The sequence below is a fragment of the Hypomesus transpacificus genome, chromosome 18 (assembly GCF_021917145.1).
Source record: "Hypomesus transpacificus isolate Combined female chromosome 18, fHypTra1, whole genome shotgun sequence".
NCBI lineage: Eukaryota > Metazoa > Chordata > Actinopteri > Osmeriformes > Osmeridae > Hypomesus > Hypomesus transpacificus.
This window is the reverse complement of record NC_061077.1, coordinates 3,856,190-3,881,305: the sequence shown is the minus strand read 5'-3', so window position 1 is coordinate 3,881,305 and position 25,116 is coordinate 3,856,190. Positions and strand designations below refer to the sequence as shown.

The window sequence follows — 25,116 nt, the reverse complement described above, 5'->3', positions numbered from 1 at the left end:
TAAGGCAGCCATGGTTCCTCTCAAATCGAGGCAGACATTTTTCAATGCAAGATTTTTCTTGCATAAATTATGTTCATGACGTAGTGCAAAAGGCCAATTTGGTGGTAATTTAGGTGGACTTTGCATCAGAAGTATGGTTTTACGCGACACTTCTGCCATTGTTTGGTGATCTGGACAGCAGTAGAAAAGAGACCATCATAAAATATTGAGAAAGACAGATCCTGACGTTGTCAACCCTGCTTAACAATGCAAATACTTCTTTTGTGTGCTGCCATAGCGCCTGTCTGGAAGCTGTGAGATGAATTTTTAATGATGGGTGACTAAAACAAACTGTGGCAAACCTTCTCTAAAGGGGAGAATCACTGAAAATAGAACACCTATTTACGGTAAGTTGTCAAGACATTCTGGTTCTATTTTAAAATTGCCATTCGCCGACCACGACGAAATGGCGAGAGGAAATGAGATTTTGGTTAATATGCAATGCTCTTAATTAGCATAATTTATATATTTATGATAAAGAGAGGGAAATACATAACATTTGGACTTAAGAAATGGACCAGTGTATGGCTTTTGTCGCCGCAGTCTCGCGGCAATACTTTATTGAAATAGGATGGGGGTGGGGTGCCGATTCTGAAGTTTTGGCATATAGCTGTATATTTCTATATGGTGCGCCACGTTACTGATGTTTTGTGACGTTCTATTGGGTATTTAGGGACAACGATGACGATTGACAGATCTCATACTCAAGACGTGTGAAACACAAGAGACCTAGCTGGGCCTACACTAACAGTTATTCGTGTGTGTGCATTTAGTCAAACCTACAGTTCCAAAGGGCCTTACAGTTCAATTAAATGCTGTGTATTATATTCCCTATTTTGCGCTGAAGTCACGTATATCTAACTCGTTTTGATCATCTTTCATGATGAAATCAGTCAAATGATGACATCCAACGGCTTTTACAGTTACCTATTTAGTAGAATAGTATCAACTCACTCGTGTAACGAACAAAGCATTTACTGATGTAGAAAGCCTGTTTATAAAGATATTTCTGTTGTCATAGAATGCAAGGAGGAAAGTGAACCACTTGGTGGTGTGAGCAGTGAACCATGGACTCCCAGGGACTGCCTGCAAATGATGCGCCCCTTACTGTCAATGAACAGGTATCACTTTCCCTCTCTTTGTCAACACTACCTGATATGCCCCATCTAACATTCCAGAAACTCCTGTGTTGCCTCTGCTTCCTAGCCTGACATCCTGTCATAAGTTGTCACAACCTCCATATGTCACCATATCATATTTGGAATGCTTCACTACAAACAAAGAAATACAAGGCTGACAATCACATGATATGTCTTTAGCTGATATCTCTTTCTTTGTGTCCAATAGATTTAAGCACAGTCTCTTATCCTTATTGATCAATATAGTTTTAACTTCTCAGCTGACTATGTCCACATACTCATAAAAGCAAAGAATTTCATGGATGACAAGGGCACTTTCATAAAGCATTGCTTTAACCGCTTGTTGGCTGATGCTCTCTGTTGTGTTGGTGTGGTCATGTCATTTGTGTCGTTTTGTTTTGGTTCATTCTGTCCTAACATGTGCTCGGCTTCTCTGTTTTCTTTAGCCATTCACTGTCTGACTGCAGAGGTCTTTTTTCAGCAATTAGGTTCCTGCACTTTGAAATTCCCTGCCAAAGACAACCAGGTATGCATCTTCTCCTCTCCTGCGTTGTCCTTCTGCATCTCAGCCTCCAGCTCCAGTCATCTGTCTGCCTTTCCTCCAGTCTCTGACTGCTGCATTTACTCCTAAATCACACACTGCTTTGAAGATGCAAATGTAGAAGTACATGTAGAGGTCTGCTGCATGGTCTGTTACTGTGTAAGCACAGACATTGTGTGGTTCCTCCGAAAGGTAAACCACTGCAGAGCTGAGTACACACTCCCAAGGGGGCATCAATGCTTACAGATGAGTCTCTATATGACGGATCATAAACCCTAGGTATGATCCTAGTAATACATTGTGTCAGTTACCAAACTGTTATTGTATATCTAGACAATTTTTTTTCCTTAAAATAACTGAATGACAGCATATCCACCACAGACCACACAATGTAAAAGTATCAGTAAAGGTACCTGTTTTACATGACTTGGTATTATCCTGTCCCCACTTACTGCTGTTCAGGTGATTGTGATGTCTGGCCATGAGACAATCCGTGTGTTAGAGGTGGAGGTGGATGCTGCTCTTCCATCCTCTGTCCCTGATGGGAGGACTGACTCTGGGCCTGAGGATGGAGGTGGTCTGGGCTCAGAGCAGTCTGAGGCCAGCACTCAAGACAGCCCGATTGCCCCCCACACCACTGGGGGAGTTGGTGAGCCCTTTGCAGAGTTGGTCTGACTCTAGTTATGATTAATTTTAAAAGTAATAATGCATAGATTAAAAGAGTAACGAATGTGGTATGTTGTCAATGTATTTTACTTGTTAGGAACATGACATTTGTCTTCCAAACAACAGAAGCAGTGTTTCTCACTGTCAGTGCTAGGTGACCAGGTGGTGTCTGTCGAGGCAGCAGTTTCCGCTGTTCAGAACCTGGCTTCAGCAACTCCCATCAGTGTGGCGCTGGCACAGACCCAGGCCACCATGCCCATAACTGTGCAGGGCTGTCCACAGGTGAGAGCATGACCCGTATTTATTTGTGTTTTTGTTTTCCGATTCCCTCACCTAATATGGATCACACAGGATATTTCCTTCTTTTCTGTCTCCTTTGGATCTAATTGAACTTGCCCCCTTCACCAATCCCCTTTGCACTGCAGGTCTTGACCCAGGATGGCTTGGCCACTCTGATGACAGGAATGATGGCCCAGACCGGGTCCCTGGGCCAGCCGCTGCTCATCCCCTTTAGCATGGCAGGGTCAATGGGGGGCCAGGGAGGCCTGGCTGTGCTAACCTTCCCCACCACCAACGTAGCCACCCTCCCTGGGCTCGCAGCCACCAACCCTGCAGGAGGCCTCCTCAAACTGCCCTTTGCTGGCCTGCAAGGTAGGACATTTTAGATGAACTCAGTCTGTATGTTACAATTACATTTAGTCATTTAGCAGACGCCCTTATCCAGAGTGACTTACAGTAAGTACAGGGACATTCCCCCCGAAGCAAGTAGGGTGAAGTGCCTTGCCCTTGCCTTGTATGTGTCTGTGGGTGGGGATGTTTATGTATGAGAGTGAATGACTCCATATGTTAACGTCGACACTTAAGCCTCAGCTTAACTTTTGTTTACTTTTTCACCTCAGCTGCCACAGTGCTAAACTCCATCCAGCCTCAGCTGCAGAATCCCGCCCAGACAGTCTTTCAGCCTCAGACAGCCTCTCTGCAGTCAATGCAGGCAGCTGTACAGCAGGTGACATCCCAGCCTACGCAGGTAACCAATGCCCAGGTTACTGCAGCCCAGATGGCTTCAGTCATGACAACGATCTCTCAGCCCAATGTGTCAGTGGCAACACTCCAGACAGCAGGACTCTCCATCAACCCTGCCATTGTAAGAACACCTTTTTAAATTCAGTGTGTTTGTGCTGTACTGGTTGTATTTTGTCCTATACATGTAATCGATGACAGCCGGCTGAGAAGCTGTTTAATTAGTTGGCTTTGCATAGGATCATGAATATTAGGGTGGGAATCTTTTGGTACCTCACAATTCGATTCAAATCGATTCTTGGGGTCACGATTTGATTAAAAATCGCTTCACGATTTTTCCGAGATAAAAATAAATAACTAATAATAATAATTAAATATATATATATGCAAAAATATATAAAAAGACCATCACAAACAAAAATCGATTCACATACATTTGTGAATTGATCTGCATCGTTAGCAGACTGAATCACAAATCAAATGTGAATCGATTTCCCCCACCCCTAATGATTATACTGTAGATCTTGATCCAAAGAATGTCATTGGCAGTATCATTGTACAGCAAATATAGGGAGTACTGTTTCTTCATTCTCAGATCAGTGCTGCGTCTTTGGGAGCCCAGACCCAGTTTATAAGCTCCCTTGCTTCCACCCCCATCTTTGCCAACGCCATGTCAGGTCTCACCAGCCAGATCATCACCAATGCACAAGGACAGGTAGGTTGTTTACATAACCATCAGGTTTGGTGAAAACAAGTCACAGTTTACCTTTTTACAAAGCAACCACATTTTAACAGTGGTAAAAGCAATCACCCATAACCTGTTCATAACATGTGTATTTCAGAAGTATGTCTGTTCAAATCCCGTTAAAAGTTCAGTGATTCCTTTTGTTCTGCAGGTGATTGGAACTCTCCCTCTGCTGGTGAATCCAGCCTCTCTGACGGGAGGTGCTGCCACTCAAGCTCTGCCTCTCCAGGGCCTGCAGGTCCAGACTGTCGCCCCACAGCTGATCCTCAACACTCAGGGCCAGATCATAGCCACCATAGGGAATGGACCTGCAGTCCCCACCTCTGCAGCTGTTCTGCCCAAGCCAGCTGCCACGCTGACACTCTCCAAGCCCAGCACTCAGGTACAGTCCTTGGGTCACACTTGCACAGATGAGATTTTCAGAATAGTTTTTTTGTAAACTTGTGTTACCAACAGTCAGTTTTAGCTTTACTGTACATGATATTATACCGCCTAGATGTTCCAGTAGGTCCTGCTCCTGGAATGTTTCCACAGAATAATGTTTTTGAAAATGTGAATCAGGGCAGCAAGGCCTAATCTATCACTTACACCTTCATTGACCCACATCATGGTGTTCCCCACCAGGCAGCGTCAGCAGTTGTCTCTCAGTCACCTGTGGTCATCGCCCCACAACCGTCCGTGATGAAAACTGTTACCTCCCTCTCCTCTGTTCCCATCGCCTGTGGAGACACTGCCACAGTTGGTCAGCTCGTCAGCAGTAAGTACATCACCTTGCATATGCACCCGTTCTCCAAATAGAGTTTTTAAAGTAGGTGGATATTAATAACTGGCCCCTTCATGTCTTTAGAGCCACAACAAGCAGTTGGTGATGAAGAGGGTATTAATCTGGAAGAGATTCGAGAGTTTGCCAAGAACTTTAAGATCCGCAGGCTCTCCCTAGGGCTAACACAGACACAAGTGGGACAGGCTCTCACTGCAACTGAAGGGCCAGCTTACAGCCAGTCTGCTATCTGCAGGTAAAATCTCTGTCATTGAGTGGTGACTGTAGGCCGAGTAATGCAGTAGATGGATTGATCCATTCTATCCATGCTGGTTTGTGCATGCTTATTTTTTTGTTTTCCCGTCTGTTCTCTACTGCAGGTTTGAGAAGTTAGACATCACACCTAAGAGCGCTCAGAAGTTGAAGCCTGTGTTGGAGAGGTGGTTGGCTGAAGCAGAGCTTTGGAACCAAAAGGGCCAGCAGAATCTGATGGAGTTTGTGGGTGGGGAGCCTTCCAAGAAACGCAAACGTCGCACTAGCTTTACCCCACAGGCTATCGAGGTACTGAACACCTATTTTGAGAAGAATGCTCTACCCACCGGCCAGGAGATCACAGAGATTGCCAAGGAGCTCAACTATGACCGTGAGGTGGTCCGTGTGTGGTTCTGCAATCGTCGGCAAACACTGAAAAACACAAGCAAGATCAACGTATTTCAGGTTCAGCAGTAAGACTATTTTAGGCCGCCATGGTTTAGTAGAGTTGGAAAAATGCTAAGTTGGAAACTGTTAAGTTTAGCAGACAGGATGAAGGAAGTAGCACTTAAATTTAATCTTGCTGTGTGAACATTAAGTGCTCAGAATTCATCACCATATTTGGAATGTGCTTGTCTGTGTGAGTGAAAGAGAGAGGATAAAGGTAAAAAAAAAGAAATTGCATGTAAACGAGAGATTAAGGATTCTTTAGCATAATTTCTAACTTTTTGTTTAATCAGTAAATATACAGTATCATACCATTCTGTATGACAATGAATTGAATTTGATACAAGTGGTTTTATACACTTGCAATACAGGTTTGTAAGTGACTGTATATAGAATTTGGGCCTAAATATTCTTTAATATTAGGTCCCATTGTTACTCATTGCATTGTAACATTGTTACAATTATGCTGGTGCCACCTTACAGTAGGTTTAACATTTGTATATGCTTATTCAGTTATGTTTCTATATTTGTGCTAATGTAATGTGTGAGTGTTCTACTTAAAGGGAGTATTCTGTGTCAGAAAAGAACATTGCCCCTTTGTTTACCATGGTAAAGATTGAGTACAGCCCGCTTTGTCCATTTAACAAATTGGCTGCTTCAAAAGACTGCAGCTTCACCTCTGTATTGAAGGTTCTTAAAATAAAAACTAATCAAACTTAATCAAATTGATTAATTGATTATAAATGTGTTTGTTTCAATTAATTGATGGGTCAATATAAGATTATAATTACTAGTGTTTTGGAGGTTAATTTGCAAGACAAATTTAGGTTTAAGATATGTTTTTGTACAATTGATCATCTCAAACTGACAGATTGACAAACAAAATCTGAGTACTTAAAAACATTCCAGCTGTTTATGTTACATTTGAATTGTCTACTCTTAAGGGATGTTTGTGGCCTGGTTCCTTATGGAGTTAAGTGTATTGCTAGAGTTCTGTCATACAAGAACACAGCACAGCCAGCCCCCTGGAGCTACCAGGGCCTGTTTTTCTGTGTGATGATTTTAGAAAACGGTCACATGGTGAAAATTTGACATTGATTAAGGATGTTTGAGTCCCTGTCAGTTTGTATTCTTATATTTTGTAACCTACATTTTTGAAAAATGTAGCAAATGCATATACTGACTATAGAAATCATGTACACAAGAATATCATGCATACACTTCTAATGATTTTTTTTAACTGTCTCTAAAGAAAATATGTATCTGCAATTAGGTTTACTTGTTTTGAGTGCAATAATATGGTGTACAGTTATATAAATCAGTAAATAACTGCATATAATCCAATAGTTTTGTATATTCACAACTGTATAACACAATAAAGTATGTACTTATCCATTTGTCTCCTTTACTGTTGTGTGAAAATTGTAATTCCATTCCAATACAGCAGGTGGTTTGGTCCAACACAATACGTGTGCACACAAAACACCATAGAAGAAGATTCCGGATATTACAGAAGCACTGCCTCTTTCTTGACGAAGATATAAACAAACCTTGTAATTTTTGTATATTTTGGTTTATTACAATCGAGCGTTAGAGCAATTATATTTATTCAAATATACAAATTCCCCTCTAGGACTTATTAGTGTTCTTACTATTCACATAATCAGGCAAAGCCTCACTATTCATCATCAACTTGAGTTCTCAATCAGCCAGCTGCTTTTTTATATAGCAAAGCTCGACATGTTTATTTTAGTGCTGCTGGAACGAGGAAGCAACTAAGAGTGGACATGGCATGAAACGGTTAGCTACATTGTTAGCTAGCTAACTAACGTCCCCGCTTGTAACGGTACGTTTATCAATAATATTCAATAGTAGTTTATATTGTGGCTAACGATAGCCAGCAAGTTAGCCTACTTATTAGAAAGCTACAGCAGTACATTTGCTCGGTAACGTGTATATAGGCTATGGGTAGCCGAAATATAGGTAGAGCTAGTTTAAATAGCATCAAGTGTGTCAGAGTTACTTAGCTACATGCTCCATAATGACAGGCTAGCGAGTGACATGTGGACTAAACGTGTTGGCGCCCAGCTCTCTATCAAGAGCGAATTTTAGACTGACGCTATTTTGTTTTTGTAGTCTAGCGTTAACCACCACTCGGTTACTACGTACTGTAGTAGACACGGACAGGCGGTGTTGGTTCCGTTCTAACAACAAAACAGGCGAAGTGAAATCCCGGCTCAGGCTTCTTTTTGCTGGGTTTAGACTTTCTTTAGTAGCCTACTTTCTTTAGGTAGCTAGATAGACAAGCACTGGGAGTCATGTCTGGCGGGACTGATACTTTGATCAACATAGACTGTACAAACTCCTCAGATGGCAAATTCAATTTGACAGCTCCATCTAATTTCCTAGTAGACGTTATATACACGAACTGAATGTGTCACGTTTTCCCTCCAGTCACTATTGTCTTTTTTTCATTTTTTCCGTATGGACATTCCAGGCCCGTGTTTAATTCACGTTTGATTGGAATTGGACCCACAACGCTCAAATCGTCGTTGTCGTCATGGCTTGGGCGCTGAAGTTGCCGCTTACTGATGAAGTGATTGAATCGGGTCTGGTCCAGGATTTCGATGCCAGTCTCTCTGGCATCGGACAAGAGCTTGGAGCAGGGGCATACAGCATGAGGTAAGTGAATACTTTGCTATTCACACTACTTGTATAATTGAGATTGATTTCAGGTCTAAATTGCAGGTATAATACTGGCTTCCTACATGAGCACTTCTTTGTGCCATTACATTAACCTTATCATTATCTTGCATTTCATTTCATTTTGCCTGATGGCAACGTATTTAATGGACCTATGTATACGTTTTACATTTGTGTCTCTCCAATAAATGTGTTATTTTGCTTCTATATATTGGTAGCAGTTGTGTGTGTTTAATGTTGGCCTAGTCAGCCTGCTATGTAGACCTGGTGGTGTTAAGCAACCAGGTCTGGACATGTCCATGTGTCTTAATCAAAACCAAGCCATATCAAGTATAAACAAATATTTTTGGGGAGTAGTAATTTTCACGTAGTAGTCTCAATGTGCTTAGTGCTTGCACTATGACAACCACATAGCATCAATATTTTGGGGGGGCTTTGGAATTTAAGATTTACATTTGTTTTGTTAAGCTTTACACATGTAGTAGTCACCCGATTCCTTTGATGTAGACTGCACTGAAGCATGAATAACTTTTATTCATCATTTACACTAGTGTGTTGAAGGAAATTCTTAGCGCAGTCTTAGTTTGGAGTTTGCTGACTCACAGTCTTTGTTCCTGGCTGGGGTTAGAAGTAGCTCTCTCAGACTTATTTTGTTAGTTAATGTAGTGCTCAGTTGCATGATACTAAAGCAGAGTGCCTTTTTGTTAACAGAATTCCTCTGTTGAGGGGTATTATAAGCTACACAGGCTAGACTGACAGTTTATGGTATTGCCCTGTTATTTTCCACTGCTACTAATAAAAGTGAGTGAACATCATAAATCACCTCTCATCTTTAAAATATCTTAATTGTTTTGCTGATAAGCAGGGCCACTCAGTAGCAAGATGCTGAAGTCTTAGAAAAGTGTGCTCTTGTAAAAGTTAACATTGAAAGATCTGGCATTATGAAAGTAATTGTTTCTATATGCCAATTGCATTTAAATGATGTACCATAACAATACAGGATTTACGAGAAGAAACCTGTCAAATGTATGAAACATTTTGTCTGTCCATTTTCTGAACCTTTTCTCCCAACAGTGATGTGCTGGCCCTCCCCATCTTTAAGCAGGAAGAGTCCAACCTACCCCCTGACAGTGACAACAAGATACTTCCCTTCCAGTACGTTCTGTGTGCAGCTACCTCGCCTGCCGTCAAACTGCATGATGAAACACTCACCTACCTCAACCAAGGTCAGCCCTTTGATTTATCTCATTTTAACAGTCAAGAATATAAGCATACCAGATCATGGCAATACTGTAAAATGATGTTCCGAAATGGTATTCAGTCAATAGAAAAAGATTGATATTTAAAATTTCAGGGCAGTCCTATGAAATTCGAATGCTTGATAATCGAAAAATGGGAGAACTTCCGGAAATCACTGGCAAAATGGTTAAGGTAAGGCAGACATGACCAAGTCCACTCATAAATCCTTATGAGCTGTTGAATCAGGACCTTTGACAAGTAGTGTATTTGTGTGTGTATCTTCAGAGTATCATCCGTGTGGTGTTCCATGACCGACGCCTCCAGTACACAGAGCACCAGCAGCTGGAGGGCTGGCGCTGGAACCGGCCTGGGGACCGCATCCTTGACCTGGGTAAGCACAGAGCTCTCACTGGGACTGATTGCATTGTAGTATAAACTGGGAAATTGGATGGATGGAAATGGACCCGATATGTAGTAAGACCCGATATGTAGTAAGTAGATTGTCAGTAAATGAAGGGCACCATTCATAAGTGAACATTTACAGCTAACCACATAACACTTTTGATCACCGCTTATTTCACATTGCAGATATACCTATGTCAGTTGGCATGGTCGACCCCAGGGCTAACCCTACTCAGCTAAACACTGTGGAGTTCCTCTGGGACCCGTCGAAAAGAACCTCAGTTTTTATCCAGGTAGCATGATAAGGAACACACTAATGGCCACATTTTTGTACTATAGCTTAATTTTCCATCAGAAACCTTGTTGAAAAGGTGACGGAATGTTTCAGTGCTTAGTTTCAGTGCTGAATTGTAGTAGTTATAATTTTGTAATTCTGTGTATGTTTCAATTAGATATGCAATACCTTGGTTTTAGGTCCACTGCATCAGCACAGAGTTCACCATGAGAAAGCATGGGGGGGAAAAGGGCGTGCCTTTCCGCATTCAGATTGACACATTTAAAGAGAACGAAGGTGGAGAATACACAGAACACCTGCACTCTGCCAGCTGCCAGGTCAAAGTCTTCAAGGTGAGATGAATGACTGGAACCACAGACAAGGCTCTTGTCGTTGGGAAGAAGATGCTCAGCTTCATGTGACAGTGTCCTGTTATCTCCGGTGAATGCTCTCCCCGTTCTTCACATGTTAACAGCCTAAAGGTGCAGACAGGAAGCAGAAGACAGACAGAGAGAAGATGGAGAAAAGGGCTCCGCAAGAGAAGGAAAAGTACCAGCCCTCCTATGAAACCACCATCCTGACAGAGGTTAGAATCATTTCTGACGATGAAGGGATACTAGGTTGTGTGGCGTACAGAAGGTGGATATACTCATTTAGAGGCAGCTACCACCCGGGTTGTCTAAGGAATGACAGTTTATAAAGGTGGAGTAGACACTTCTACCTATAATGATTCAGTTTTCATTGCATTCCATTTCCTGACAAGGTTATGTGTGAGACTTCAAAGTCCAGTGGCCTGGGATTAATTGACTTTTTCTGTTGCAGTGCTCTCCATGGCCTGAAATCACCTATGTCAACAACTCTCCATCGCCTGGCTTTAACAGCACACACAACAGTTTCCCGGTGGCTGAGGGGTAGGGAACATGGAGCCCACAGCTACTTACTAGTGGCTGGAGCTATCTGGGTTCATTTAGTTGTTCATTGGCCTCTAACATTATGCTGTTTGTAGATTTAACTATATGACTAGAAGAAACCTCTGTATGGTATGTGCCTCTCTCAGAATGTCAAGCTCTACCCCCCCCTCCTCCTCAGAAATGGATCACCCAATCACCAGCCAGAGCCAGTTGTTCAGGTGGCAGATGTAAGTATCTTCTTCCTTGCTCTTGTGTGTTTTAGATCCTTGCTGTTTTATACCTAATAGATCATTCCTCATCAATCGCTCTTATTTTCATATATGTAATGCTACATTTAAAGAGCTTTTTCTAACACACTGTGGTTGGTTTAGAGTTTGGGTTTCACTTTTACTGAAATACAGTAGGAAAGTATGTGGATGTAAGATTTGAACGACACCTTAATATAGGTACTCAAAGCACATGAGACTAATACAGTTTGCATAATAATTTTCTTTAAAGGCATGCATTATGTTTTATCATTTTTGTATAAAACAATTATTGGCATGTAACAATAGGGTAAAAGTGCCCTCTAAATGATAATGATGACTTTACTGTTTTTTGTCATTTGCCCTACTGTATGTTTTCTGTCTGTGTTAAATTAAACTGGCAACAAAAGAGAGGAGATATATACTTTAGTTTTGTGTTTCAAGATACTACAGATTCAAGATACCACAATATATGAACTTCCAGGACACAGTGATGGTGGAGAAAATGTAGGCTAATATTTAGTACTTTTTAAAACTGCATAACGCTCCATTGGTATGCCTGCATTTTTATGTGAAGGTTCAATAAATGCTTCATAGAATCTCCTGTCAATCCTTTGTGAATGCCAGAATGTGCACTATGCAGTCCTGATGTCAGGAGAAATACTCACTGGATTCTGTTTGTTGTGATAAAATGTGGCCTGGTAACAAAGGCACTGCTTTTCCTGTTGTCACGTCCCCTTATAAATTGCATCCCCATAAGTTTTTAAAGTATGTTATAAAATGGTAAAATTGAGAGACATTCTGCCTTTCAGTTGTCGTCCCATCTTCTTAGAGGAGAAAGTGAAAGCCATCAGGTATATATGAATTTATTCTTGTAGTTTCTTGTGACTTCTTGTGTAAATGTTGAATGTTTTTACCTTTTCAGGAGCAAAGATGAGGTCAGAGGATCTCAAGCCTGGCTCCCATCCTTTCAGTTTTCCTCTGTGAATAGCAATTAAACTGCAACAATCTTTGGTGTTCATTCTGTGTTTCTCTCTGTGCTTTGCGCTAACCACCATTGGAGGTAAAGGTCTTAGGAAAATGGTGATCATATATCTCTTTCTTCTTTTGTTCTGCCACCTTCTCTCTTTTTCTTCCTCTGCTTCTGTGTCTCTCTTATGCAGCAGAATCTGTTACCCACGGCAACACCCCAGGAAGCACAACAGTGGCTACATAGAAACCGTTTCTCACCTTTCTGTCGGCTATTTACCAATTTCTCAGGTAAGATGCCTGCTGACACATTTCACATTTGTTGGTAAACATGCTGTTTGGAACCTGTTGTGTTTGTAAGCAGCCTTCATTACACAGGTATCTGTTCTTTTGTTGAAAATGCCCTGTCAGCACTGAAATAATGAACAGCTGTTGTGGTCCAGGGGCGGACCTGTTGAAGCTGACCAGGGAGGACGTCATTCAGATCTGCGGGCCAGCAGATGGCATTAGGCTCTTCAACGCACTGAAAGGAAGGTAGGAACGCCTCCTTCCTGTCTATGCCTACTGCAGAATGGAAAATCCTGCTGAGTGTGGCTTCTTCCAATGAGCTCTGTTTGTTGATGTGTGTCTGTGTGCAGGGTGGTGCGCCCCAGGCTGACTGTCTATGTGTGCCAGGAATCTCAGCAAGCAAGGGAACAGCAGCAGAAACATGAGAATGGAGATGCTGCCAGCAACACCTTTTTTGGTCCGTATGGGTCTGCGTGCTTATCTATTAGAACTTGATGTCAAAATACAAAACAGAAGGACCGGAAGCTGTGTAGATGTGCTCATGGAGGCCTGGAATATTGTCATACTTACACAACTGTCACAGTGTAAACATCTTTAGTATAGCGGATACGTGACTGCTACACAGAGTGAACATGGCGGATTACACTAATTCTAGTTGTCTGTGTGTGCAGTGTATCATGCCATCTATTTGGAGGAGCTGACGGCCACAGAGCTGACGGAGAAGATCGCTCAGCTGTTCAACATCTCACCCAGACAGATCAGCCAGATCTTTAAACAGGGCCCCACAGGCATCCACGTTCTGGTTAGCGATGAGGTTAGACCCAGTGGTGCATTCTTACATCTCACCTTTTATCTGGCTATCTGGCATCTTTATTGTGATGTATGTGTGTTTGACTTGCCACTCTCTCCTCACAGATGATTCAGAACTTCCAGGATGAGGTCTGTTTTGTTCTGGATACCATGAAAGGTATGACTAAAATAGAAAAGATTACCTGCTCTGAAGTAATAGCGGTCTTTCCTATTTTGTCCTTTTAAGATGATGCTCATTTTAATACTGTATGTGCTGTATGTATATACACAGTGAGAAAGAGTGTTGTATCAACAGATGTTGTATTTATTCAAGCTTTGCATTGATTTGTATCTCACCATTAAACAATGTGTGTTTCTTTGTTGACAGCTGAGACAAACGATGGCTACCACATCATTTTAAAATGAAGAATGACAGGGGGATGGTGTAGCCCTCTCTCTCTGCTTCTCACCCAGCCCCTCCACAGCCTCAGCCCCCTGACCTGATGTTCCTGGACTGTGCTGGAGACTTTCCATGGCTTTTCCTGGAGCACTCTCAACGAGGCAGCTATGGGAACGTATGACTGAAGCATCTGACCCTGCCCAACACCTTATTGTCTTACTTTGAAAGGAGTGACTGTTTCGTTTGCCATGTTGAAGAAACACTTTCTTTGCCTCAGCCACTGACGTGACATGGTGTTGTTGTACTGCCCTGTTCCTTATCTCGTCAAAAGAAGAGAATGGATGGTATCTGGTGTGCCAAAGCGCCCCTGCTTCCGAATCAAGAGTTTTTTGTTGTTTAGTACTGTCTGACACCGGACATTGTAACACCAAGGTACTGGAAGGTTGTCCCTTCTTCTAGGCTACAGCGAGTAGTTAGTCTGATAAGAGAGTGGCCATGGTTTGACATCTGCTATGACAGCACTTGCACAGGGCGGTAGCTTCAAGAGATGTCCCTGGTCAGGCAGTGAGCAGACATTGGCAGCCATAACAACAGTAATGTCTTTCCATGACACTCTTGGGAAAACCAAGAGTCTGTCAAGTTTGTTCCTGTGAGCCTTTTCCTTGTGAGAGAACCTCTGTGAAGCTTTCCAAGACCTCTGAAAACTGCTGAGACCTAGTGTTGTGTACTCATCATCCCAAGGACTTGTACTCGCTAAGCTGAGTGATGATCAGATCCTCTCTGTTAGTTATCATAGTGGCAACACCAGCAACCAGCCTCCCCCAGCCCTCTCTTCCTACATGATATCACCCAACAGTACCCTTAGAATGGGGTTTATGCTCAACAATTTATGAATTAGGGATTAGAAATGAAATCCCTCAATTTAATAGATTGTCTAAAGAATATTAATTGTGAATCATGTTTGTATGTTTTATAGCCTTTTTTTATTTTTATGTTTTCCTGCTTTTTTTAAAGTTAAATATGCATTTTTTTGCAATATCATTTTGGATATTACCACTTGGGAATACTAATACATGTAGTGGGTTGTTATGCCCAAACCGCATGTTGACAGATTTAGTTCTGTTGAATCTATTTTACTAAATGCTTACACAGTATGGATGGACTGACATTAGATGCTACCCATATTTGATCCTTGCCCATGTTTTAAGAATAATTAAACTAATAAGGCCTACCAATTTATTGCCTGGTGTTTGTGTTTACCCATCTCATGTTCATGTCCCATCTCAGTTAGTTATGTGATGGTACACGTACAGCTGTAGTGATATAAACTAACTTTAGGATGACCACAGAATATTTAAGGTAATTTCCTTGGTTTCTATGGTAAATGTGTCTTTGTGACGGACAAGGAACCCCTTGGAATGGTGGATTGGGATCTGGGAGATGCTACAAAGCTAATGGACAAATATTAAACGGTGGATATTTTTTCCGAATAATTCTGTTGCTGAAATATATATTTTGGACGTGAGTAGAATTTTTACTTTACTAAATTTAACGTTTCATCGCAATGAAAAGTTGCAAATCTGGACAAAGAGCTCCTTATGACTACATTTCCCAGCCTACGTGGCGCATGGGATGTTTGTGATGTCACAATGAGTATATATGGCTACTGTGTAGCATTCTTAACTCTATTGTTACATTGTAACAAACCGGGGCAGAGGAAAGGAAGAAGGACGTCAATACGGCACACAATTTGTAACAATCTGGCACTACCAATAAACAAGGACCTAACCGCATTGCCATATCATACTTGAAGACAGCAAGCTACATCGAGCCCACTGAAACCGTCCTTGTAGAAAAAGGATAAACGAACCCAGATGTCAGCGGATTGCTTCTCCAGTACAAACATTTAAAGGCTTTTACCAGGAAGATAAAGCATTCGTCGATTAAATTGGGCAATTTTTTTCATTCTCATTGAAAGCGATTATACCTACAATAAATTTCAACTAAACTGTATGACGTCCTTCTTTCCCACCGTCTGCCCTGCTGTAAAAATGGCTATAGGTTTTCTACGTCAAAGTTAAATGGAATTTACACTCATGGGAGCGACCTTCTAAGATATGTAGAACAACGAGATTGGAGCTACTGTAACCTAATGCAGAAATAGCTTTAGCCTACAAACTGACAATCATTGCCTATCTTATTAAAAGCTAGGCCTTAAGCAGCTTCTTTTTGTGCATTTGTTAATTATAAAGAAATATAGTTCCCTTTCATTCGATTAAACATCAGAAAAAAGACCAATCGGGCGTAAGATTAATGAGTTGTCGGTCCAGGGTAAAAAGAACGGTGAACGGGTTCATCGGAAAGACTGTCCTTGTTTCTGCCTCAGGTAAGAGGGTCTAGCGTTTCACACTAACTGGGAAGACTGTCATTGTGTTACTTGGTGAGGGGGTGATATAGTGAATTGACTGGCCAGAACCAGGCCTGTGTCTATCAGGTTTACATTAAGCTGTGCTGTCGCGACCCTGTTCATTGTCTTCCCTTTACCGGTAAAATGTTTGTTGTCATTTGCTGCTGCAGTTGTTAATAGGTTTATTGCCTGCACGCCCTGTGCATGTGGCAGATGCTCTTCCAATTCATTTACACTTAGCAGCCAGAAAATCGTTCGAAAATGTTTATCTGTGAAATATATTTCTACATTGTTCTCAAGATGTATGGTCGAATACTATTGGCCATAATGGTTATCTATTTTTATTCTTTTGAAATGGTTTTTGAATTTCATGCGTGAATCTCTAATGAATATTTGTGCTTAACTGTGAGATGACATTATCATCATTTGTTATTCATTGTACACAAAGTACATCAATTTACAATGCAATAATTTTGAGTGTCCAGCATTAATATGAAGTGGTGTAAATGTGTTCCAGCAGTTCCACTGTACAATGCATGATCTTAAGCAAAGAATACTGGAGCCCCCTGCCCAGTGCCCTGTAACTCTTACAGACATTTAACATGGTTGTGCTGGATCAGATTTCACATCTATGGATGGCATTTAGTGCATGGGGCATTAGTGAGTCTAAGCCATATAAACAATGACATTGAAAAGCACAAGGATGGCATATCTCAGTTGCACCAATTTGCCGTGTGTCCATTCTGATCTCTTAGCCAGACCTTGTTTGACCCCAGTAGTGAAATGCATCTGAGGTGTTTGAAATCCCCTGCTAGTGACGAACCACTAGGACTAAAAAGACGTAAAGTCAATCGAGATTAGCTGCTCTAAGGCGGTTCTAGAAAACCTTGCTTTTGTAGTTGCCATGGTGATGTTTTTCAGACTTGATGATTTTTGGAGCAGGATTTCATGCGAGACGAAGGGAGAGGGGCAGGAATACAGATGAAAGGAGACTTGGACCAAAAACTGATGTCACCCACTGTGTTATCATGGAACAACCCACAGAAAACGAGATGTACTCAAGGCACTCTAATATGCTAACGAAGGCTCAATCTTGCTAAATCATTTCAATTTTGGTTTATGGATGCAGTGCTATATAAAAGAATTAGTGCTTATAGAAATGCCAAAGTAATCATTTGATCCAATACTGCCCCCTGTTAACATTGCGTCATTATAGTAATTAATTGTCAACTAAATATCCTAGTTTGAAAGTCAAGGATACAAAAAGTCCTTGTGTAAATAACAGACCGGTTTTCTGTGTTTGTGTGCAACCACAATCTGTCTCTCACTTGACATACTGTCTGCCATTCATCCCTTCAGACGCCAAGTTTCCATGGAGGCCGTTTCATCTCTCAGCCTCAAGCGAAGATTTGAGGAGGTGGACAGTGGTTCTCCGTACTCCACGCCAAAGGACTCTGACGATGACATCTCCAGCAGCGACAGTGCTGACAGCTGTGACAGCCTCAACCCTCCTTCCAGCACCTCCCTCAAACGTGAGACCAATAGTGACTATAGAGCAGAGCTCCCCCCCCCTGCCCCTCACACACACACAAAATGGACCCTTTTTATTTATATTGTTGTACTTACACTCTTTCTCTTCCACCTTCCTCACCAGCAACCTCCATTCTCAGAAGACACAAGCCCTCCCCTGGGAGGAAGCGGGTTCGGTTTGATGTGGTGACGGTGTATTACTTCCCCCGGAGGCAGGGTTTCACCAGTGTGCCCAGCCAGGGAGGCAGCTCCCTGGGCATGGCCCGCCACCACTGCTCCATCCGCCGCTACACCTTGGGGGAGTTTGCCCGGGAGCAGGAGACCAGCCACCGTCACACCCTACGCCAGCACCTACGCCAGGAGAAGCTTAATGCCCGCAAGATGAAAGTAAGCCAAAGTCTCAATTGGTTTTATTAGGTATTAGGGGTTTAACACACTATCCAGTTTCAGTTGTAAGTGAGGACCGTTGAATAATATTTTTAAAGCTAAAAGTGCTTCCGTTCCATCTCTTCAGCTGACGAGAAATGGTACTGTGGAGTGCGCCCAGGCAGAGCTGCTGACCCTGGACGATGTTTCAGACGATGACCTGGATATGGACGGTGTGGAGGTGGATGACTGTTTCTTCTTGCAGCCACTGCCCACCAAGCGGCGACGGGCGCTGTTGCGGGCTTCTGGCATCGCCCGTATAGATGCCAGGGAGAAGGCTGAGCTGCGGACCATCCGACTGTCCCGGGAGGAGTGTGGCTGCGACTGCCGCTTCTACTGTGATCCCCGCCACTGTGGCTGCAGCCAGGCGGGCATCAAGTGTCAGGTGACTGTTTTTGAATGTGTGTGTGCTTGGGAGTATGAGGGAAGTAGCGAGTGTCTCTCTTTATCTCTCTCCATATTTATTCTCCGCCCAGGTGGATAGGATGTCCTTCCCATGTGGCTGCTCTCGTGATGGCTGTGGAAACTCAGTAGGCCGCATTGAGTTCAATCCGCTTCGCGTGCGAACGCACTATCTGCACACCATCATGAAGCTTGACCTGGAGAAGAGGAAGCTGCTGGGCCAGAGGGCCGGGGAGCAGCATGCTGAATCTGACCGAGTGTCCTCCCTATCCTCCACCAGTCCTCCATCCCCAGACCTGTACTCGGGTGCTGGGCTGGACTCTGAGCTGGAGGAGAGGGAGGTCCAGGCGGTCCTGGAGATGCAGGACCTGCTCACGGTGCAGGACAGTCTAGAGCGGGAGAACGAGACGGCTGTCCTCCACCTGCAGAGTGCCGAGGAGCAAGAGAGGAGGGAGAGAGAGGAGGCGGAGGAGGCTCAGAGAGGCCTGGGGGAGCAGGCTCTGTGCCTTATGCCTGGAGGCCTGCAGGGGGAGCTGTCAGCAGAGGCTGGGGTAGAAGGGGTGGGGAGGATGCTCCTACAGGGCCCGTTCCCATCTGGGACTGCTGTGGTCTGCATCAGTGACAACCAGGAGGAGAACCCTCCTGGCCTCCTGAAAGACCCAGCCTCTCTGCTCTACTACCAACTAAGCCCCATTGAGGCAAGGGAATTTAACTCTCTGCCCCGAGAGGAGGAGGAGGAGGAAGAAGAGGAGAAGGAGGAGAAGGAGGTGGGTAAGATAGAGAGAGAACAAGGAGGAGGAGAGGAGCGAGGAGAGGTTGAGCATAGAGGCATTACCTGCAGGCAGGACGGTGACGAGATTTTGCCAAAGGTGGCTCTGTGCTCAGAGAAGAGTGAGGTGGAGGAGGAGAGCCCTCCTAATGGGCAATGCCAGGGAGAAGCCTGCTTGGCCACAGAGGGAGAGATCTATACACTGCCTCCGGAGGTTTAGTACTAGCACCTCTGACGATGTTTTGCACAATAGCTTCACCCAAGCTAAATAAAGCGTACTCTACATGGTATAGTTTTGTTGTTTTCCGTAATGATGTTACAAGTCAGAATTCATCGTAGCAACTGTCATTGAACATAAATACATGTAGAAATGAGCATGAGCATTTGATAAGTGAAGGAGGGGAAATGCACACACATCTTTCCCCAGCAGTGCAGTAATGAGGATCTTGGCCTTAATGAAAGAACTTTTTGGTCTGTTTGTAATTGATAGCAAAGTATAGATTGTCTTGTTTAGTTCCATACCACCTCAGAATAAAACGTAGTGGTGTGAGCGTAAACATTTGCTCCTGGAAGTTTGTGGGCCTGTTCAGGGAGCAGTTTCTTCCTCCATTGGATTCTAGTGATCCAACCAGGGATGAGGATAATGTTCCCTTAGATTCTTGTGTGTTGTATTGAGCTATATACACTGAACACAAATTGTTATGAAAAGTCCTCAAGCTAGCATTGTAAACGTCATGCTTGTACTCACATCCTTACAGCTGGATTGTGCTGTAAACATTTAAGCCAAATCTTGGCCACTAATAGAATTCCCCTGTGACAATAGACCTAACAATCCTGGAAATACTTGTTTTTATGTGTACTGTATAAGTGTTTGCAACAGGCAAGGCACAGCTGAAGTAGCTGCTTCTCTAATCTGTATGCCCGTTGTGAACCAGAGGGCACAGGGTGTCGTGGCCCTGATGCATTGGGGCATGAAGGTAAGCCTGCTATGCAGGGGTTGGACACAGGCTTCTGTTACTACATAGTTGTGCTCCTGGTCTACCTGGGACCTGTCATGCAGACTCACTTTATTTATCAAAGGACAGTCTTACCTGTCTTATTGACCATTTCAATGCTTATGTTATTAGACTTCTTTTAACTATATGTCTTTTTGTAAATGAGACATATCTTGATACTCAGCAACAGAGCACCTAGGGGTCTTGGTTTCATGAATGAAAGAAAATGTGTGCGTCTTTTCACTGGTTTTGTTAGCATGTGAGATCATAATACACACAGGCACAGAACACAACTCCCCATGTCTATGTTTTCACTTTATGTATGTCTTAATGATGAAGTGTCATCTGTTCAAATCAGAGGTCAATATGCCCTTACTATACAGACAATAGCATTTTAAGAGTCATAAGAAAATGACATGCCTATGTTGTTTGAAGTAGTTAAAACATATATAATAAATTATAGAAAGAGGATATGACAAAACATGAATTGTATTTATGTTTAGTGTGTATGGGATTGTTCATGTGCTTATTTGCAAATTGCGTGTGCATGTTGACTGTTTAGTTCAGTGTGTATGGCTATGTGTTTTCACGCGTGTTTGGGGTTATGGGGTTGCATAAGATTAGCTAGTTGTGTTATCCCCAGAAAGGTGCTGTCATCATAGGTTTACAAATAATTTTTTCTATTGTCAAAAAACAGATCTTTTTAAGAAATAATGTGTGTGGATGTATGGTGGATCTTCAAAGTTTAACCAGAATTCTTCAATAATAGAACTGTAACCATTAATTTCTGTGTTTAAGCACGTTGCTGATGTATGGGGGAGCCTATTGCAGGAAAGCGATGGCTATTGCACTGCAATTCAGTAATTGTGATAATGATATAAAGAATGACATATGTTAGGTATATACTGTGTAAATGCAATCCTATAATCCTTTTTTTGTCTTTTAAATGTATTTTTATGTCTGTTTGTACTGACCAATGTGAGTGTGCCGACTCTTCATGTATAAACTCTCTATCCTCTCTGCTGCAGCCCACTATGTGACAGTAGGTTCGATATGCCTCCGCCTGTCTCCATCATGCCTAGTGTAACAGGCTCACCACCGGATGAGGCGGTGTGCATGAGATGTCTGATATGTTGCTCTGCCTTTTCATTGTCTTAATATGAACACGCTTATGAGTTGCACCAAAGCAGTGGTTCCAAACCTTATTGGAAGATCTCATCTTACTGTGAATTCTGCGCACTACATTTACTGTTGCCAGGAGACACAGATTCAGAAGATGTTTAAAAGACCTTTGTACCTGTGAAGTAACTGGTCATTGAATAGTTGGCTGTTGTTTGCTTTGGCTTCCTCTGAGTTTAGGTTTGGGACCACTGTACTAAACGAAATCCAACCCATGTAATTGTGTGTGTAGGATTGTTTGTGTGTTTATGTGTGTGTGTGTGTACGTGTGAATGAGAAGACTGATTTATGCTTGGTTTGGACTTCATCTCAAAGCTGTGAGAACTAATATGATGATAACTGTTGCCTAAAGAGGACAAAAGGTTTTATACAAAAATGTATGATAAAATAAAATAAAGTCATTTAAAAAATGAAATTGCTGTTTTATTTCATGTTGCTGTAAACAATTCCTCATGTTAGAATCAGAAAAAACGTTGAACATTTTCTGTTGTTACCGGTTAATGTTTCGACCCTCCAAAAAGGGTAAATGAGAAAAGGGGGGCGATCAAATCAAGAAAAATTGTGAGTGTGTGTTTGAGAGGGGGATTCCAGAGGGAGGTTTCTACAGAGCTGATACGACAGGTTTATAGAATGAGTTATCATTGAGGTACTCTACCTATACATCATCCACTAGAGAGCAGTATTCACTCAGGTTTTATAGGATGGAATTGTTTGCGAGTCTACTTGCTCAATACTCCTGATAAAATAATATTTATTTTTAACCAGTTGAGTGGATGAAAACGTAATCTCCACTCCAGGATCTTCTGTATCTTTAAAGACTAAAGTTTTCAGAATGCAATTCACCATCTCTTCATCTTCTCCACATATCGGCGAAATCTCTGACACATCCTAAAGGCTCAGACCCATTTCTTGGTGAACTCAATATTTTACCTTTTCACTTCAATAGCAGGAAACTGCTTTCTGAGTAAAGTGACACAATTTCTACTCTCTATTCCGTATGAGGTAGCTAGGAGCAGATTCCTATGAGGTGCTGTTTGCCAGTGTTGCCAAATAACCCACACAGGCTGTCTCTGAGATTTTGAAGTTTAGAAAGTAACAGGATGCACACATGGTGGCATGAAATGTGCTTCCTATAGACCTGCCACTAAAAGAACGAGAAGTGCCATCTATTCTCAAAAAAGAAAAACATCTTTGAGCATGTACCATGAACAATCGTGTGCACAAACACTGGAGCTCTGGAACAATTGTGGTGGAAGTCCATGACACTGAGAATCATGTACTACCACTTTGGCTTTTCCTGCAGTTGTGTCTGTATTGTGTAGCCATTCCAATGGGCGGAACTCTTAGTCAGAACTGATAGCATCAGGGTTGATGATGGAGCATGGAGCAAATTTGTCTAAGAGCTTTAGGGGAAATGTTTAGGGACCTTTTGTAAAGTTAATTGGCTATCATAACTTCATCAGGGAACATACTGGCTCACTCTTCTTCTCTCCCCTTGCTGGTGTTGAGTCTAAGAGAGAACAGACAAGATGGTTGAGTGGAGTTGGGCCTCACCACACCACATGGAGCCAAACTGCTCAAGTCCACCAGTCCACCAGTCTGTGAGCTCTGCTCCCGGTCTGGAAAGAATGTGCTCCCTGTGACGCCAGTGCTATGCCATCATTACGGTTTCATAGAACCCCCAATCCCCATTAAATTGTACCATTCATGAAATTGGCCAACAACTTTCACTGTTCCTCTATTCTGTTCTTCGAGTGCTGGTTTGACTGAGAGTCAGACTTGCAGCCTACACCATTACTTTAAGTCTGGAAGATCACTGAAGAGCACAACCAAATCACTCCCAAGAGGACATGGGAGGGAAAAACATTGAGCATCACGGCAAACACAAATAGATAAGAGAGTACGTGACATGAGTTAAGAAATCGGGTGAGGTGTCTTTTCCATAGTACTCACAGTGGGGGTCCACTGCCAGACAGCTTACTTGGTAGTTTCTGAATAACTAGTCTTAGTATATAATACAAGAGGTGAGAATGCCTTTTTTTACAGAAAATCCCAAATACAAAAACAGAGCACTCATGCACCTCAAGGAACCCCTCTCCTTAAAATGTAATCTATCATTACATTATTCATGAAGATGTTCTGTTATAAGTTATTTGTTTTTCATTGAAACTTCATCCAAATGTAGTCTTCCAGTATGAGGACTTGACTGTGTATCTGTTTCTATTTTGTCCATCATTCTTCAGTGACAGTTACAAGCTTCAACATGGGCACACTGGGGCGAAAACCAGACTTTGATTTTGTCATTGATTCAAGGACACAACTCTGCCAAAACAAGCATAAAAAAGAACAAAAGAAAAGTAAAACATGGCATTGCCAAGCTATGCCCTGGAGACAAGGAAAACAGCCATGTGTCCTCTGAAATATAGTTCCCCTCTACTTCCCTGTTCTGGTCTATCCCCAAGGAAACCTTTGTCAAGGCTTACTTGCAGGTTCCTTAACAACAGGTCTCAAATAGAACACAATATGGAATATGCACAAAAACAGTTTTTATGTGATTTCCAATCTTTCTTGCACACATGGTTACTCCTCTGTCCTGTTTCCCATCCAGCAGCGGTGTTTGTAACAGAGCTGGTTAGTTTGCTCAAAACGTTGGCTTCAGGCCCAGCTCTCCTCTAGAGGCGGAAGTTGGGATGCCTATGAGCTTACATAGTCTCTTCACAACAAGCAGGGGATAACCTCATCTGAATACCCTCAATCTTACTCAAGAAAACGAGTGACTTCATCACTCGGACATCTGGGGAGAGGGGACAGATGTGGTACATGTTCATGACTTAAACCGTTTCTGATGATGCCTTTGATCAATGCAAACAAAATGGCTGTGTATTTGCTTTGGCCCAAGCTATCTGCAATTGTGGTTTACTTTACTTTCACGCTTTACTTGTTTTGGAAAGATCCCATGATTCCCTCACTCTGCTCAGGGTCAGGGGCCTGTTCTGAGAGCAGTGAAGCACTTTGAGGGCTTGTGATGGAGGGGTTCAGCTGTAATGCTGAAGGATAGCAAGTGAAATCACCTCTATAATGTTGCAGCATTGTGTCATCATTGTACTGGTGGTACATTATTGCATTGCTGTGTAAATTGAGGCAATTATTTTGCAATCGTACACTTTTGTTGGCCGTCACGTTTGTTACACCTCAACATTCAAACAATCTGGACATGCCAATTCTCATTCTGAAAAAGTATTTCACTTTTGGAAGCCACCACCGTACGTTATTTAAAGGTGAGTGTAGTGACAGCTGCCAGATCATCCCATACATTCTTGTTGGGCCTGTTGCCAGTGTAGTGAGATCACACCGGTCAAAACAACACATTCTTAGGAAGCAGCTCCGAGATGGACACAAGGGGAAATCACTGTGTGTGACAGGGACTCTAGTTCTCCTGGATACTGACTCGAAATACACATCTCCAGACAGAGAGGTTCCCTTCATCCTAAGACTGCTGCTGCCATGTGGTGCTGCTGTCCTTCATGTTCTCTTTCTCTCTTACACTGCATCTTCCCTGCCCCAAAACAAAGCTTTGTC

The 25,116-nt window shown here is 42.6% G+C and overlaps 3 protein-coding genes across 12 annotated transcripts; all 3 read left to right on the top strand.

Annotated features, from left to right (window-relative positions):
• Positions 1 to 9: 9 nt before the first annotated feature.
• Positions 10 to 7,002, top strand: pou6f1 (POU class 6 homeobox 1). Of its 7 annotated transcripts, none has more exons than XM_047039716.1 (12): positions 10 to 386; positions 1,061 to 1,160; positions 1,660 to 1,704; positions 2,182 to 2,368; positions 2,534 to 2,667; positions 2,811 to 3,036; positions 3,285 to 3,529; positions 4,001 to 4,120; positions 4,302 to 4,532; positions 4,775 to 4,907; positions 4,998 to 5,166; positions 5,291 to 7,002. In XM_047039716.1, exons 2-12 carry the CDS (start codon positions 1,107 to 1,109, stop codon positions 5,637 to 5,639), a joined length of 1,893 nt encoding a protein of 630 aa, XP_046895672.1. In that variant the 5' UTR covers positions 10 to 386; positions 1,061 to 1,106; the 3' UTR covers positions 5,640 to 7,002. The 7 variants fall into 7 exon arrangements, with proteins under 7 accessions (XP_046895672.1, XP_046895673.1, XP_046895675.1 ...); XM_047039719.1 differs by lacking the exon at positions 10 to 386 and adding an exon at positions 1,912 to 1,998 and having other exon boundaries at positions 1,072 to 1,160; positions 1,625 to 1,704; XM_047039717.1 differs by lacking the exon at positions 1,660 to 1,704.
• A 90-nt stretch (positions 7,003 to 7,092) lies between these two features.
• Positions 7,093 to 15,064, top strand: tfcp2 (transcription factor CP2). 4 transcript variants are annotated; one of them, XM_047040466.1, is made up of 18 exons: positions 7,093 to 7,455; positions 8,107 to 8,291; positions 9,387 to 9,538; positions 9,667 to 9,743; positions 9,837 to 9,942; positions 10,140 to 10,246; positions 10,428 to 10,580; positions 10,703 to 10,813; positions 11,050 to 11,138; positions 11,317 to 11,365; positions 11,828 to 11,890; positions 12,196 to 12,237; positions 12,547 to 12,643; positions 12,796 to 12,886; positions 12,991 to 13,097; positions 13,312 to 13,454; positions 13,556 to 13,607; positions 13,818 to 15,064. In XM_047040466.1, exons 2-18 carry the CDS (start codon positions 8,170 to 8,172, stop codon positions 13,853 to 13,855), a joined length of 1,599 nt encoding a protein of 532 aa, XP_046896422.1. In that variant the 5' UTR covers positions 7,093 to 7,455; positions 8,107 to 8,169; the 3' UTR covers positions 13,856 to 15,064. The 4 variants fall into 4 exon arrangements, with proteins under 4 accessions (XP_046896422.1, XP_046896423.1, XP_046896425.1 ...); XM_047040467.1 differs by having other exon boundaries at positions 7,103 to 7,455; positions 12,550 to 12,643; XM_047040469.1 differs by lacking the exon at positions 11,828 to 11,890 and having other exon boundaries at positions 7,103 to 7,455; positions 12,550 to 12,643.
• Positions 15,065 to 15,474: 410 nt separating this feature from the next.
• Positions 15,475 to 21,940, top strand: csrnp2 (cysteine-serine-rich nuclear protein 2). Its single transcript, XM_047040478.1, has 5 exons — positions 15,475 to 16,215; positions 17,596 to 17,768; positions 17,891 to 18,153; positions 18,281 to 18,577; positions 18,669 to 21,940. Exons 2-5 carry the CDS (start codon positions 17,609 to 17,611, stop codon positions 19,581 to 19,583), a joined length of 1,635 nt encoding a protein of 544 aa, XP_046896434.1. The 5' UTR covers positions 15,475 to 16,215; positions 17,596 to 17,608; the 3' UTR covers positions 19,584 to 21,940.
• The last annotated feature ends 3,176 nt before the right edge of the window (positions 21,941 to 25,116 follow it).

What these genes read in the sequence shown, in the direction of transcription:
- pou6f1 (XM_047039714.1), top strand. Translation starts at nt 1,477, where the DNA reads ATGGATGACAAGGGCACTTTCATAAAGCATTGCTTTAACCGCTTGTTG. An exon ending in GCCCTTTGCTGGCCTGCAAG is followed by an intron (nt 3,037 to 3,284) that starts GTAGGACATTTT and finishes TTTTCACCTCAG; the next exon opens with CTGCCACAGTGCTAAACTCC. An exon ending in TCTCCATCAACCCTGCCATT is followed by an intron (nt 3,530 to 4,000) that starts GTAAGAACACCT and finishes CTTCATTCTCAG; the next exon opens with ATCAGTGCTGCGTCTTTGGG.
- tfcp2 (XM_047040466.1), top strand. Translation starts at nt 8,170, where the DNA reads ATGGCTTGGGCGCTGAAGTTGCCGCTTACTGATGAAGTGATTGAATCG. An exon ending in AAACCACCATCCTGACAGAG is followed by an intron (nt 10,814 to 11,049) that starts GTTAGAATCATT and finishes TTTCTGTTGCAG; the next exon opens with TGCTCTCCATGGCCTGAAAT. An exon ending in GAGAAAGTGAAAGCCATCAG is followed by an intron (nt 12,238 to 12,546) that starts GTATATATGAAT and finishes TCTCTTATGCAG; the next exon opens with CAGAATCTGTTACCCACGGC.
- csrnp2 (XM_047040478.1), top strand. Translation starts at nt 17,609, where the DNA reads ATGGAGGCCGTTTCATCTCTCAGCCTCAAGCGAAGATTTGAGGAGGTG. An exon ending in TTCCAGCACCTCCCTCAAAC is followed by an intron (nt 17,769 to 17,890) that starts GTGAGACCAATA and finishes CTTCCTCACCAG; the next exon opens with CAACCTCCATTCTCAGAAGA. An exon ending in TTAATGCCCGCAAGATGAAA is followed by an intron (nt 18,154 to 18,280) that starts GTAAGCCAAAGT and finishes CCATCTCTTCAG; the next exon opens with CTGACGAGAAATGGTACTGT.